The sequence below is a fragment of the Acipenser ruthenus genome, chromosome 9 (assembly GCF_902713425.1).
Source record: "Acipenser ruthenus chromosome 9, fAciRut3.2 maternal haplotype, whole genome shotgun sequence".
NCBI classification, from domain to species: domain Eukaryota; kingdom Metazoa; phylum Chordata; class Actinopteri; order Acipenseriformes; family Acipenseridae; genus Acipenser; species Acipenser ruthenus.
This window is the reverse complement of record NC_081197.1, coordinates 5418248-5431940: the sequence shown is the minus strand read 5'-3', so window position 1 is coordinate 5431940 and position 13693 is coordinate 5418248. Positions and strand designations below refer to the sequence as shown.

Sequence of the window (13693 nt, the reverse complement as noted above, 5' to 3'; positions counted from 1 at the left end):
CATGTATGAGTTCGACTTGATTCCTTGTTGTCTTAATAATGCAATAATCCTTTAAGCATCAGTTCATCTGGGAAGAGCAGCTAACATGTTAAGGAATCTCATTTCTCATCTCTTCTCATTTGCAAGCCTGTTACCTGTTTAAGGTTCGTAGGATTTCATTTGCATACCAAAACCAGGCGTTACCTCCTGGGATTACCTGCCATACTGTCACCGAAAGTGCCGATTAAAGACAGCTATGATGTTACCCACAAGGGACTAGACAGAGACCAGCAGAATGCATTTCTTAACAGTGCCTAACAGACATCAGAGCATATCAATACTGTATCCCTGCCTACCTGGTCCAGAACTGAATCATTCAACAGGAGGCAAAAGGCATCATTATGCATCAACAATCCACCTAGTCCCCCTGCTACCACACTCCTAATGCTCTCACCTTAAACAAAACATTCCAGTGCTGAATAACTGCACAATGATAACTGTTATAAAAGTAAAAGATAAGGCGTTATTTGTGAAAGGCATCTCATTCCAGTCTACAGTGCAAGCCATGTGCACAATCAAACCTATTTTGATGTTAAATGATGGGTCTGAATGGCCTAGTTTCATCCAGACATGTTTTTATTTATTTATTTATTTACTTACTTAATTTACCCCTTAGATATAATCCCAGCAGACATCAGATTCCCTGCCTTTCTAGACAAAAGGGATATAAACCTTAAAGCCAGTGTTCACAGTGATACAGGTAGCCTGCTACTATACTTGTAGAATTTTACCAAAAATAAACTGTGCAGATTGAACAATCTATAGAATGCTGCATGTCAATCCTAGTAGAGCTGCATTTGTTAGACCTGTCACTTGCTATTTGATTGGATGCTAGAAATATGCGCTGCATGTTCCTAAATTTAGTTTTCCAACAGTATTCTATTCTTTTTGGAATAACAGGATGTATGTATTCAGTGATTCACATGGGTTCTTTGTGCTGGTTATGAAACCCTTAAAGAACAGCTCTTCAGTTTAGGGGTTACGCAATAGAACACAGATTAGAGGACATATATACATACCACTAATTAAAGGCCAAACCTTTGTTATTTAAGAATGACATTTCAGTAGCTGAAACCTGTTCCTGCAATTTAAAAGGATGGCAATCGTTGCCAGCTCTCATTTCTTCACAGACTTACAGCTCTCTATACATTTTCTCCCATGTGGTCCATGTGCTTCATGCAGCGGAACCTTTAGACATCAAAGGGCTCTATTCAATATGCAATCGTATTTGTGGGAGCTGTTTGTACAAATCAATAGACAGAAAGCAACAGCAGGGAGATTTCAAAGATGGGATGGCTGCCTTTAGGGAAATATTGGTGGCGCTCTGAAAAAAAAAAATATTCTAAATAATAAAAAATAAATCATAGAAATGACTGCATTCAAGAATAGATTAGGTTTATTGTGCATTACTCTGCAGACTATCTTGTACTGTTAAAGATGTAATACTGCCAATAAAATGAAGTGTTCCCCAATGAAAATGGCTTTATTTGCAGATGACATTGTACCAATGAGTGGGACCTGCCAACATTCCTTAATGAGATTGCAAGATTAAAAAACACAGGAGACAAGGTCTGAATGCCAAACAACTCTGGGAACTGTATCGTAAGTGAATTGTGAAAAGATCCCCTAACAGCATCCACCCGCAATGCTTTTCTCTTGCATAAAATTTAAATGCTATTCAGGCACTTAAGACAAAATACTAACTGCATTATCGAGTGGGATAACACAATGTTGGCTTTGCTCACATTTTCTCACCAGTTTTTCTCAAAGTGACCCTGTTGAATTGATGTAAACCGCGGCAGACCTCAGGTTTGTATTTTAATGATTGAAGTGAGGGCGGTGCTGCGGTATTTAGACCCGCTGCTGTTTTAGAACACTGTACTTAAACGACTGGTAAGGTAGTCCAAGATCAGTGCTCTTCGGAGTGTGAAATCGGCCATCGCATTGAAATGATTCAGTGATGTGAGTGTAGTTTCAATGGAGATCTCTAGCTGATTTTCTTGACTGCTCTGCTTTTTTCCTACCCTCATTACTTTCTGATTAAAACCCTGAGTTAATTTACATTAATTAAACCACACACCCAAGGCACAGAAAGCTTGTAAGCCTGCAAAGACAGGTGGAGACGAGTTTATTATGTGTTCACGCAGTGGTCTGAGGTAAAGAGACATCCACAAAGCATGAATTGGACAGTTACTGTATTAGAGTTACTTTCATGCAGATGCAAATGGGAAGTTACCGAGTTACTATATTTAAATTTTTAATCTAACTGTAATTAGATGGCAAACATAATTTACAGGGATATTGTGTGTGTCTATTAATGGTGTAAGCTGACATTGACTGCATAGCTCATTCGAGAGCCCCCCTATAGAACTTCACAGTAGTCCATGTTCTGTGGAATGTGACTAGAGTTCTGAGCAGGTAGCAGACCATTTAAATTCGGACAGTAATGCATACTGTAGGCTCATTCTCCACTATCAGGTTCTAATACCATGTGATGTTGAATGTATGAATAAAAGGATACTTGAGTCATAAATAATAATTGGTTTTCCACTGAGAATAAAAAAAAGTTAGAAAAGCTTTACAATAATCCTACAAATTGTACACATTTCCTTCAAACTTTTGTAATCTGGCAAAAAAAGGTTAAGGGCATGGTTTTATTATTTCACAGTTCACTGGAGCAAAATGTTTACAAAAGCGAAGCCTTCTAAATTCTAATTGGATTATCAGAAGGTGCCGGTGCTTTTTGTTAGCGGAATCACCTCAGGGGAATAAAAAAAATACATGAATAAAGGATCTAAAACTCTAATTGTAGAGCAGACTTTGAACACAGTAAATTGGTAGAACTGAAGCACAGTGCATAGCGGTATATTCTCCATGTTTAGCCATATTTCACGTTCCCAGAGGTCTTTGCAATCCTCTCCTTCAATTGATCTGCTAATTGTCACCCTTTCCTACAAAAAAAATACTAACAATTATTTTGGACCCAATTCTTTCTTTTTAAGGGGGGGGGGGGGGGGGGTGCATATTATAAAAGCAGCTAACTGTTGGAATATGATTATTTATTAAGTAGCAGGTAGAAAATTAGACTTTTTGCATGTAAACTATGTCACAAAGTTCCTGGAACTCACAATTAGGAATTTATGGCGTGTTATTTTAAAACATCCTTTATTAAAAAATCTAATTATTGTCCCGTGACCACTCTCAGATGTAACCAATTACCAGAATCCTTCATTATAACAAACAAAAAGCTGCTGTTTTGTACATGTGCTGTAAACAATTTTTCTCCAGGAATGGTCTAATCACAGACGCATCAAGGAATTGTCACAGCAAATCCTGCCACAGTCCATTAATGCAAGGAGTGGTATAGTTCGAAATGAAAGAAAAAGGTTTGCTAAGATTAAACATCTTTGTTGTAAAAAATTAAATAATAAATACACATATTTTGTCTTTGTGGATCTTTTTGAGAGGAAAGAAAAAGCATGCTTTGTAGGCTTGTAGAACTGAGATTTCAAAGCCACCCATGCCTTTCATGATGATAAATCGACTCATCATCCTTCAAGTGTTAATGCAAGCTTATGAACACCCTGCTGCCACCATCAAACCTGTTCATTAAAACTGCATCCAAGCTTCAGTCGTTGAGAGCTGGCAGTGATGAACTAGTATCAATTTTCTGTCGCACATATACTGCTGACAAAAGAGACAGATGATCTTTGAATGCATCGTAAATGCCCAGCCACTACATCAACCTACTACCCCTCTTGTTTTGTATTTACAAACTTTAGGGATGTGTGCAAAACATAACAGGAACTTAAGCAATATACACATTCTGCCTGATTTTATCTGTAAGACTGAGTAGTAAGTCTGAGCAATATAAATGCCAATTACGATAATATTCATTTGCATAAAAAAGTGTTCTGATTCTGCGAGTAGTACAACAAATACATTTATTCTTGGAATAAAGGATGTACAGCAGAATAGAGGGAACATATTCATTAAATTTGCAGTATATGTCCTCATTTGTTGAAAAAGAAACTCAATAAATATAACCCCAATCCATTAACACGGGCTGGGGAAGCTTGTCCTGCACTGTAGACTCTGTATATCAAAGCTGGATTCTAGAACAGGCCTATACAAACAACAAGAGTTGGATTGACTGACTCATAACCCTTCTACGCTGTATCAGGCAACGAGAGAAACCAACCAACTGAATGAGGTCACAAGATGCACACTGCACTCATAACCTCTGCATTCCTGCAGCAATTTAATTTTATTATAAATCATACTTGGTCAAGGACATAGACTGTCTGTACGTTGGGACACACAAATAACTTGCCTTGTGTGATTCATACATTTAAAAACTCAACATTCATGTCAATTCAGAGAGTTGAGGTTCTCGTGCCAAACCAGATCAACAAAATATTTTAACATTACTCAAGTGCAAACTGAGGAATGAAAATTTGAACAGAGGCCGGACAGGAATGGAGAAATGAAACCCACTTTGTAGTCCACAGTAAGGCATTGTAACAGATTCTCTGTGCTGGAGAAGTGCTAGTACAAAATACTGTACCCTGATGGTATAAAATGATGTTCAACACCCCTTGTTCTTGACATAGCATATAAAATATTCTCCAGCTGCACAGACTCATTTTAACATACAATTAACATACACTAATTAAAAAGCAGAGCGATAAGTACATGCAATTGAGTTTTCATGCTCAAACAACCATGAAAGTTATGGAGGGGATCAGGTGACTGGGCAGGGATGCGGTTTAAAGGAATTAATCCTAATGAACAAGACCCTGGAGTTCAAATGATGTTTTACCAAATTGAAGTTTTTAGCTTCTTTATAACTTATTCATGTTGAAAATTCATCTCACAGCATTGCTACTTTGTATGCAAAGCTTTTTTTCCCCACACATAATAAACCGTGCCTGTTTAAAAATGATCAAGCATGAACTTTTGGTTTAAATAAAGGGCTTATGCAACTAGTTCATTATTTTAGGAAAGAAAATAACTGTTCTAGACTTTAGTTAAGGAAGCCAATAACAGCCTGGAATAGTATCATGAATATCAAACTGTATTTTATCACAAAAACAAACCGTACTATAATAGACATTTTATTAAAATGACTCATGAGTATAAGCTTTATGAATTGGGCTTGATTCAGTTTTAATCAACCCCAGTAGATTTTTAATGGTTGTAGGGGGTTTGATTTTCCCAAACAAAATAATGGTCTGGGATTATGCTCTTTTTTTTTAATGACTGTAATATCAAGAAAGAAAGGCATAAACCATTGTTAGTGTAACATCAAGTGTCTTACTGATACCCTGCACACATTGACATTATACAGCATGCAAACACATGCACACACACACACACACGCACACGCATGCACGGGAGCACAATGCAAAGGGTTCTGAAAGAGAAGCAGTGCAGAGAGCAGTGTGGTCAGTACCTGGTTATCTCAGAGTCAGGGAGCAGGCCTATGTGATAGTGAGGGAAAGGAATGGAGTGGAGGAGGCTTTTATCAGATTCAGCAGGGGAATAGTGTCGGGGAGAAGGTGGTTTGTCACACAGTTTGTTCACAGTGCTGTAAACGGGCTCAGGAGGCCTGGTGACATAGAAACAAGAGCATAGAAATAAGTTAGCATTTAAGAGGAGGTACAGTCAAAGAAAAAAGAAACTTAAAATTGAACATATTAACATAATAGCAAAATAATAGGTTATTAGTAGTAAAATAGTTATATTACTATGTTGAAAATAATTAGAGATAATTCTTAATGTACTAGTCATTTTTACACCTGTTAATTCAGGAGATTTTAGATTTCTAAGTAATCTTTAGTATATATATTTATTTTTTTTACCTAATATTGGTAACAAAAAAAGTAAAGCAAAATAAAAAATATTTAATGTAGTTCTTAGTAATTAGTGGTCATAAGTATATATTTTTTTCGTTGACTGTCATATTCCAAAGGCAAAGGTGTTTGAACACTGTTTACTAGTGTGCTTTTCTGTCCCATCATCACCTATAATTAATACAGATTGACACAAAAAAAAGAGATGGAGTGATTTTGTGCAGAAAAAAATACTGTATTGTAAAAAACAAAACAAATCCATTATATTAAGAAATCCATAAATAAATAAATAAATAAATACATACATGAAAGCTCTGCTCCACACACCTTATACGTACCATGATAAACCATAGTAAAGGTGAGTATGAAAGCTCTGCTCCACACACCTTATACGTACCATGATAAACCATAGTAAAGGTGCGTATGAAAGCTCTGCTCCACACACCTTATACGTACCATGATAAACCATAGTAAAGGTCAGTAGATGTTTCAGCAAGCGAAAATGCACGGTAAAATACAAAATGACTGTGCGAAATTAGCAGGGAAAGCTTTTATAAAGACCATGCCTTCAAAATCTAAATATTAATTTCAGAGAAAAGCCACTGCCACGCTCTCCCTAAGAAGCATGGAGCTTAAGTAATGGGTATTGCAGTTAGGATGTGGTTCATTTCACATCAAAGGGGAACTCAAGCGGGTCAAGACTTATATGAAGGCAGCAGCAAGACTGAACGCAGGTATAAGGGGCTGGGTGGCCGAGTGGGTTTTACTGCACTTTTCTGCTCCGAGGGCCTTGCTTTGGCTTTACTTGCAAATGAAATGAATTCCTGTGGTCTAAACCTGACTCTCATCAGAAATCCACCACCTGTGTATGATTAGGCACTTTCTATTCTTGAGGGCTGAATGGCAGGCTGGTGAATGCAGGTTATTGCAGAAACATTATTCTGGGATAACATAATCAAAGATGTGCATAGAGCAGCATTCAGAGAACCTGTAGAAATCATATTAGAGAAACACAAAGAAAAACAACATACTAATACTTTATGGAAGTTTTTTTTTCCACTTTAGATTCAGCATCAGTCTCCTATTGGGATGTTCATTTTAAATATTATTTTGTTCGTCCCCAAGGGCCAGCAGCACTCATCTTTAATAAAACATTGCCGACACCGCATCGGCAGGATCCAGATATTCGCAAGAGCAGCCTGCTGTTTGTGATCTCACCTCAACTGGAAGTGCTGGGAATCAAACTTGTGACTGTCAGCTTCATCTAATGAGGCATTTCTAATTGAAAAAGAAAAACAGAAAGCTGCTGTAACTTTCAGTCCTATTTAGGTAGAAATCCAAAGCAAACTTTGCACAAGGTCAAGAGATTCTTAGCACGCATGCAAAATTGGAAACTGCACAGCTACCACAAACGGACACCGTCGCTGATGCTTAAAACAATCCATGAAACAGCATTACAACAGAAGATTACACACGATATTAATAATTACATTTAGACAAAACAGCAATCGAAGACAAACACTTTAAACCCAGGCTGTAAACAGCAATCTGGTAGCACATAAAACTTGGCTTACATTAACCGACTTCCATTACAACCCAAAAAACAGCAATACAATTCTCACTACTGTACCCAATATGATAAAAAACAAACAAACCCTGATACGCACACAGTATGTTATGAGTTGGTAAACCAAGAACACAGTAACATACATGTAGACAGCACAACAACTCTACACAGACACCTCCTATCAAAGACAAATGTAATTTATATGACTACCCAAATATCTGAATCCTTTCTTACTAAACTTGTCTTGCTATTCCTAATTGAATTCCTTGTGAACGGTAACATGTTTAAGTGATGTATAGCATAATGTGTGGCTTCAATTCATCCATAACTTCAATGACACTCAATCATATACCGAGGTAAAACTTCTAAGACACTTACAGTGAAGTTGACAGAATTTTCAAACGGAATTGTAGTACCGTAGTCATTGGAAATGGAACTCCTGAAATCATTCACTAACTGGGTTAAAGGGTTGAGTGCACCTATCACAGCTTTAAAATAAATTACTTCTTCCTTGAAAAAAAAACCCAAGCTTTAGTGTAAAATCCCTTCTCAATGGCCCGCTTTTCCATTGTCTTAAGGATTTAGCCTGTGGTTTATTAACCTCTGTCTTGCCCGGATCATCTTCTGAATCAAACACCATCTCTTTTCGTTTACTTTTTCTTTTGCACATTTACTTGTAGGTCACAAAAACAAAAGTGATGGAATGAAAAAAAAAATAAACAGCATAAGCAACAGACTGAAAAGGTTGTTTATATTCATGGGTTTATTCCTGTACCGTATAGATTAGATTTAAAAGGATGCATTTTTTATTATCGGGCCCTGGGCACAAAGCTTTCAAAATTCAGGTTTTGAAACTGTTATTGTTGTTTTAAAACACCAGAACAGGTTAATGGATTTTAAACTGTACTTGATGCATAAAAAAAAAAAGTTATTTAAATAAAATCCGTCATATTAATGGTATATTATGGTATATCACTTCCAATACCTACTTTAATTAAAGTGAGATTTTTCATTTCTAAAGTGTGCTGCGCAGTTCTTTTGCCTAGTTATGTTAATAACCTTACTTATCAGGAGAAAAAGCTGCTGTGAATTTTTTTTTTTTTTTATCTCAAAGTTTATCTCAACCTCATCACTTCATGGCAAATTTGCATAGCTTCCTTTAATTATGTCTGACCATTTTGCAAAAAAATCTGTTTCTGTACATAATAAATCAGAACTGAAGGGGAGTTATTTATGATAAATAATTGCGGTCTTGTAACGATCAGAAGCATAATATGTGTACATTAACAAGTTATGCACTGCCGATAAAATAATCACAGTGTCATCAACGTGAATTAAACCAAGATTAAAAACCAAGATTTAGTGAAGCTGAACCATGTCCACGCTTTTTGTTTAATAGGGCAGCAGTGTGGAGTAGTGGTTAGGGCTCTGGACTCTTGACCGGAGGGTCGTGGGTTCAATCCCCGGTGGGGACACTGCTGCTGTACCCTTGAGCAAGGTACTTTACCTGGAGTGCTCCAGTAAAAACCCAACTGTATAAATGGGTAATTGTATGTAAAGATAATGTGTAAAAAATAATGTAATTGTATGTAAAAATAATGTGATATATTGTAAGTCGCCCTGGATAAGGGCGTCTGCTAAGAAATAAATATTATTATTATTATTATTATTATTATTATTATTATTATTATTATTAATAATGCTGCTGTTGTACAACAGAAAAGTGAGAAACATAACATACGATTCCAAACCCCGGGAAAGACAAAGAATACTTCCACTTACTGCTATGTTTCCTTAAGCAGGGTTCCACAGTGCTGAAGGAGCCCTTGCTCTTGAATGGCTGTGTTGTTCATGCATTGTAATGCATGATAACAAGCTGAGACGGCAGCGCAGCCTCAGTCCCATGCAGTCTGTGTACGTTGTTAAGTACCGGATAACAACATATTGCAGCATGATTCTTGTATTAACTTGTATTAATGGGTTTTCAGTAACTTTCATGTCTTTTGACACAGAAAGAAACCAGGCTCCTGCTGCTAATTATAGATGTTGTTTATGCAACATGCGACGCTGGTTTTTGGTCAGGTTACAAGCATCACAAATAAAGGCTGTTATAATAAACATGCAGATTTTTATTTTTTTTTGTAAATATAAGCCAATATTAATAAAGGCTTACTGAGATCAATAATGGAATCTGATACTTTGATTTCAATCTGATACAGATTGAAATCGTTCCTCAAGAGACTGATCATGGCGGATAAACGGTTAGGACGGATATGCGACAGGCAGATATGCGACAGGCAGATATTTGACAGATTACTGTATTACTATTATGGCTTCTGGTAGGCTTCATTTTGTAGTTTCTTCGATTACGTGATATTAAATAAAATATGTTCATATAGTTTTGTTTTTTTAAATGATGTCTCAATCCTAAATTTCTAGGTAATACAGAACTTTTGGCCACAGCTGTAGAATACATTCAGTGTATTTTATTTCCTTAAGTTACCGTAAGTCTGTCATAGGCATCAGGTGACACAATAAAGTGACCTTGTCCCAGAAAGCCTTTCTTCAATATGTTGACCATACTGAAATGCAAGCAGTCATTCATAAACACTCCTAAAAGACTAACACTTTGAAAAAGGAAAAATGGAGAAAGACTACAACACTAGCTTAAACAGACAGTTTAGGAACGATAAAGCGGTGATGCTGAGAATGCTTGGAGAAGATTGCATTAATCAAATCAAATGCAAAAAATGCCTCCACTATTGACAGGTTATTATTCTGCGTACACATAACGGAAAACAAAATTAAGCATAAACACACCCCTAGCAAAACCACGAACATGCCACATCAGTGTGCAGAGAGACAGAGCAGCTGTTTACATCACTGCAACCATGGTTACAAATCAGGAGGGGGAAGCAAGAACTGCACAACAGCTTTTTAGCAATAATAAGATCTGGACTTCACTGTTGCTTGGTTTGAATACTATACACTGTGTTAACTCCCACATGGTATTCCTCTGAGAATGCTGTCAGAATAGCCTCAGTCTGATCTATGATTGTTTTGCACACTTTAATCTGGTATACTTCAGGAATGATTGGGAGACAATATATCATTTGTGATTTATTGCCAAGAATTATTAGATCATAGGGAGTGCCCTTTAGCATCTATTTCTTTGCCACATGCTTAAGACTATTGACTACATATATCAATCAATCAATCAATCTTTATTTTATACAGCGCCTCTCATAGTGGACCACCATCACAAAGCGCTTTACAAGATGCAGTAAAAACAAGAAAATCCATAATACTTTAAATATGCCCTTCATAGCTCAAAGCACTTTACAGGACAAAAAATTTAATGTATAAAAACAAAACAAACAAACAAACATGTCAGATGAAAAAAAGTTTAAGAAATATATCATGTAGACATAAATGTAGACTATGAGTTTGATCATTGTGTTTCTAGCAGATTTCTAGAAACCCTGTTGTATTTTGAAGCCCATCACCAATGGGAACCACATGCTGTAGATAGGGTGCGAGCGAGTTATCCCTTGAGCCTCGTACAACCCTGTATTAAATGCTTTCTAACCCCGGCAATCCCGAAAACCATGACAACAGAGCATACTGTATCTTTTCTGAACTATGAAACCATCATCCCAGGGTGGCTGCAACATGAAGCAGTGACCTATCTGGACACAAGGGATGGCAGCTGTGGCTTACATACTGTGTGCCATAGTGAGGCAAGCTGCCAGTCTGTAATCAGCATGGCAAATTCAACTTTTTTTTTTTTTTTTTACTTTGTGCTTTTAGTGTGCCCTTTTACGTTTGGTGCATTGTTTATATTTTTCATGCTTTCTGATCATTTTCGTGTTTCAAGTTCACTTTGTTTGGTTTGTTTTTCCTCTATAAAAGTTTATCATGGAATATTATGATTTAAAAAAAAAATGCAAAAGAAAATTAATGTAAATGTCTTCTATTATCATTGAAAAAGTAAGATAAACTGCCACCGTACCATGGCAAACTTTTACAAGGGTGACTACATTTAGATGGCTGTGATTAAACAGTAACCTGATATAAAACAAGCTTGTATTTAAGAGCCTCCTTGGCAGATACTAAATGTAAGCACCGAGCCAAGAAGACCAGGTACAGTAATGTGAGGGTGCAGAAGCAATGTATTGTAGACCCGGTGAGGTTCATAAGTCAGAACGATGTCACTAATCCGTATCCCTATTTCAAAAAAGGGCCGTGCACTAGGACAGACATTTACAAATGACAATTATTTTAATACGAAAAAAGATATTTAACCACATCACAGGAGCTCCAATCCTGCTTCTTGCCCTGCAATTACATACTGTACACTCACAAACAAGATCCCTAAATTCCACTGAGGTGCTTTACGATCAACACATTTTAACCATTTCAACAAGAAGTCTTTCGTTCATGAAGACATTGAGAAAGACTTCTAGTATTACTGCATAATGAATTAACTATATCTTTCTCAGCTAAACAACTCAGTAAGGAGACCATAATGTACAATTTTTATTCAACTTCTGTTTATATATAAACTGTAAAAAACAGTTACTAAACAAGGCCCCGATCATATATCCTGACAGGTAGGCTTGCCATCGATTTCTATCCTGCTGTCGTGCCTCCCTGCGGTTGGAAAGTGTGACAGCCAGACAAACAGACAAACAAACAAAACAAATGTTTCAGGTAATGATCGATAACAAGGTTGGCATTTTGTCCTATCAGACACATACCTGGGAGCAGTGCTGTATCTTCTTAAAAAAAAAGAAAGTAATTACCGTAAGAACGAAAAACCATCCAACCTGTTAATATCCTCTTCTCCGAGCATGTGTTTTGGAATGGGGGAGTATCTCCCTGGTGAAATGGGAGGAAGCGTGGCATTGTACTCCAGACTGCCATTGTTGCCGGGCGAAGAGATATGATTTTCCATTGTTGGAGAGAAAGCTGTACAGCCAAGAAAGATGGAAAATTTCAGATCCCTTCAGCATTTTCACAATTCAAGTGTCCTCTCATGAATACGCAGACTTAAAATGAGGAAACCCTTGTGTATATCTGAAGATACTTACAATGTGTGAGATCTGGTGGTCCGTAAGGGTCTGTTAAGTAAACGTTGGTAGGCTTTCCTACTTTCAGATAGACGACATCTGATGTGTTTTTCAGTATCGCTACAGCTTCCTCATGGCTCACTTCTTCTAAACTGTAGTTGTTAACCTACATCAGATACAAATTAAAACAACCTGTTTGAAAGCCTTTGCATGTGTAAGGAGTGTTAAGAGCACGTACAAATAGTTTTATTTGCTGCATACACTAAAGGATTTGCAGATATTAAAATATACTGTATTATTTATTTTTTTTTGGTGAAAGCAGGACAAAGGTAATGCCAGGCTTGCTATAATTTAGAGGTGGACTCTATAAAGCACAGAAATCAATGGCTAATATTTAACTGGTGTTCCTGAATATATATATATTTTTTCAATTCAATTTGCCTTGATGAAAAGGCCAATTTACTGAAGCAGAAGTATAAGCAAGTGGCTAATGGCTGTTTTCAATTTATTTTATGCCTTGCTGCATACTTTTGTAATGCACTGCAGACATTATCACTTCCATGAACAAGTCTGTAATGTACTGCAGAGATTACTTCTTCTAAGCTAGATAATTCTGACACAGTTGATACAATATCAATAATTTTAAAGTCGTGTATGGTCGCAGAGACGGGAAATGCAGTACTTTATCTTACCATAAGTAGCCTGTCTCCAACTTGTAACCTCCCGTCTTTCTGTGCTGCCCCACCGTCTATGATTTTGGTCACGTAAATACTGTTGTCTCCAGGGATGTGTTGGTTCCCCACTCCTCCTGCGATACTAAACCCCAGCCCTGGGAAAAAAAAGCAGGGAAGCTATGTGCATTAGAGTCAGCACACAAGTACAGTACAGCAAACTATGGAGATCAACAGGGACACCACTATCATGTGATCACATGACATTATCAGATCAAGAGCATGTCATTAATTGTATCTAGGCAAACCAAGGACATACATGTTGTGTTTACTGGTTCAGTAACCTTTGCCTTATCAGACATGCATTAATTTACTCCAAATTTACTACAACTTATCAGAGATGCATATTAATTTACTCCAAATTTACTACAAACAACCACACAGTTAAGGCAGCCGTGATGTATTTTTGCTGTTGCTTGTTTGTTACAA

The 13693-nt window shown here is 36.9% G+C and overlaps 1 protein-coding gene across 34 annotated transcripts in view; it reads right to left on the bottom strand.

Moving 5' to 3' along the window:
- The window catches only part of LOC117407165 (disks large homolog 2), a 248309-nt gene that overhangs the window by 71631 nt on the left and 162985 nt on the right, over window positions 1-13693 (bottom strand). For 19 of the 34 annotated variants that reach the window (XR_009329587.1, XR_009329586.1, XR_009329588.1 and 16 more), the window contains 5 exons: window positions 13226-13362; window positions 12555-12699; window positions 12267-12432; window positions 7113-7172; window positions 5495-5650 (listed from right to left, as the gene is read on the bottom strand). Coding sequence is in view for 31 of the 34 variants with exons in the window: in XM_034923345.2 (XP_034779236.2) it covers window positions 5495-5650; window positions 7113-7172; window positions 12267-12432; window positions 12555-12699; window positions 13226-13362 (664 nt within the window). In the remaining 3 variants the exon portion in view is untranslated. The remainder of the gene's footprint in view (window positions 1-5494; window positions 5651-7112; window positions 7173-12266; window positions 12433-12554; window positions 12700-13225; window positions 13363-13693) is intronic. The other 15 variants (XM_059030939.1, XM_034923352.2, XM_034923355.2 and 12 more) reach the window with 5 other exon arrangements.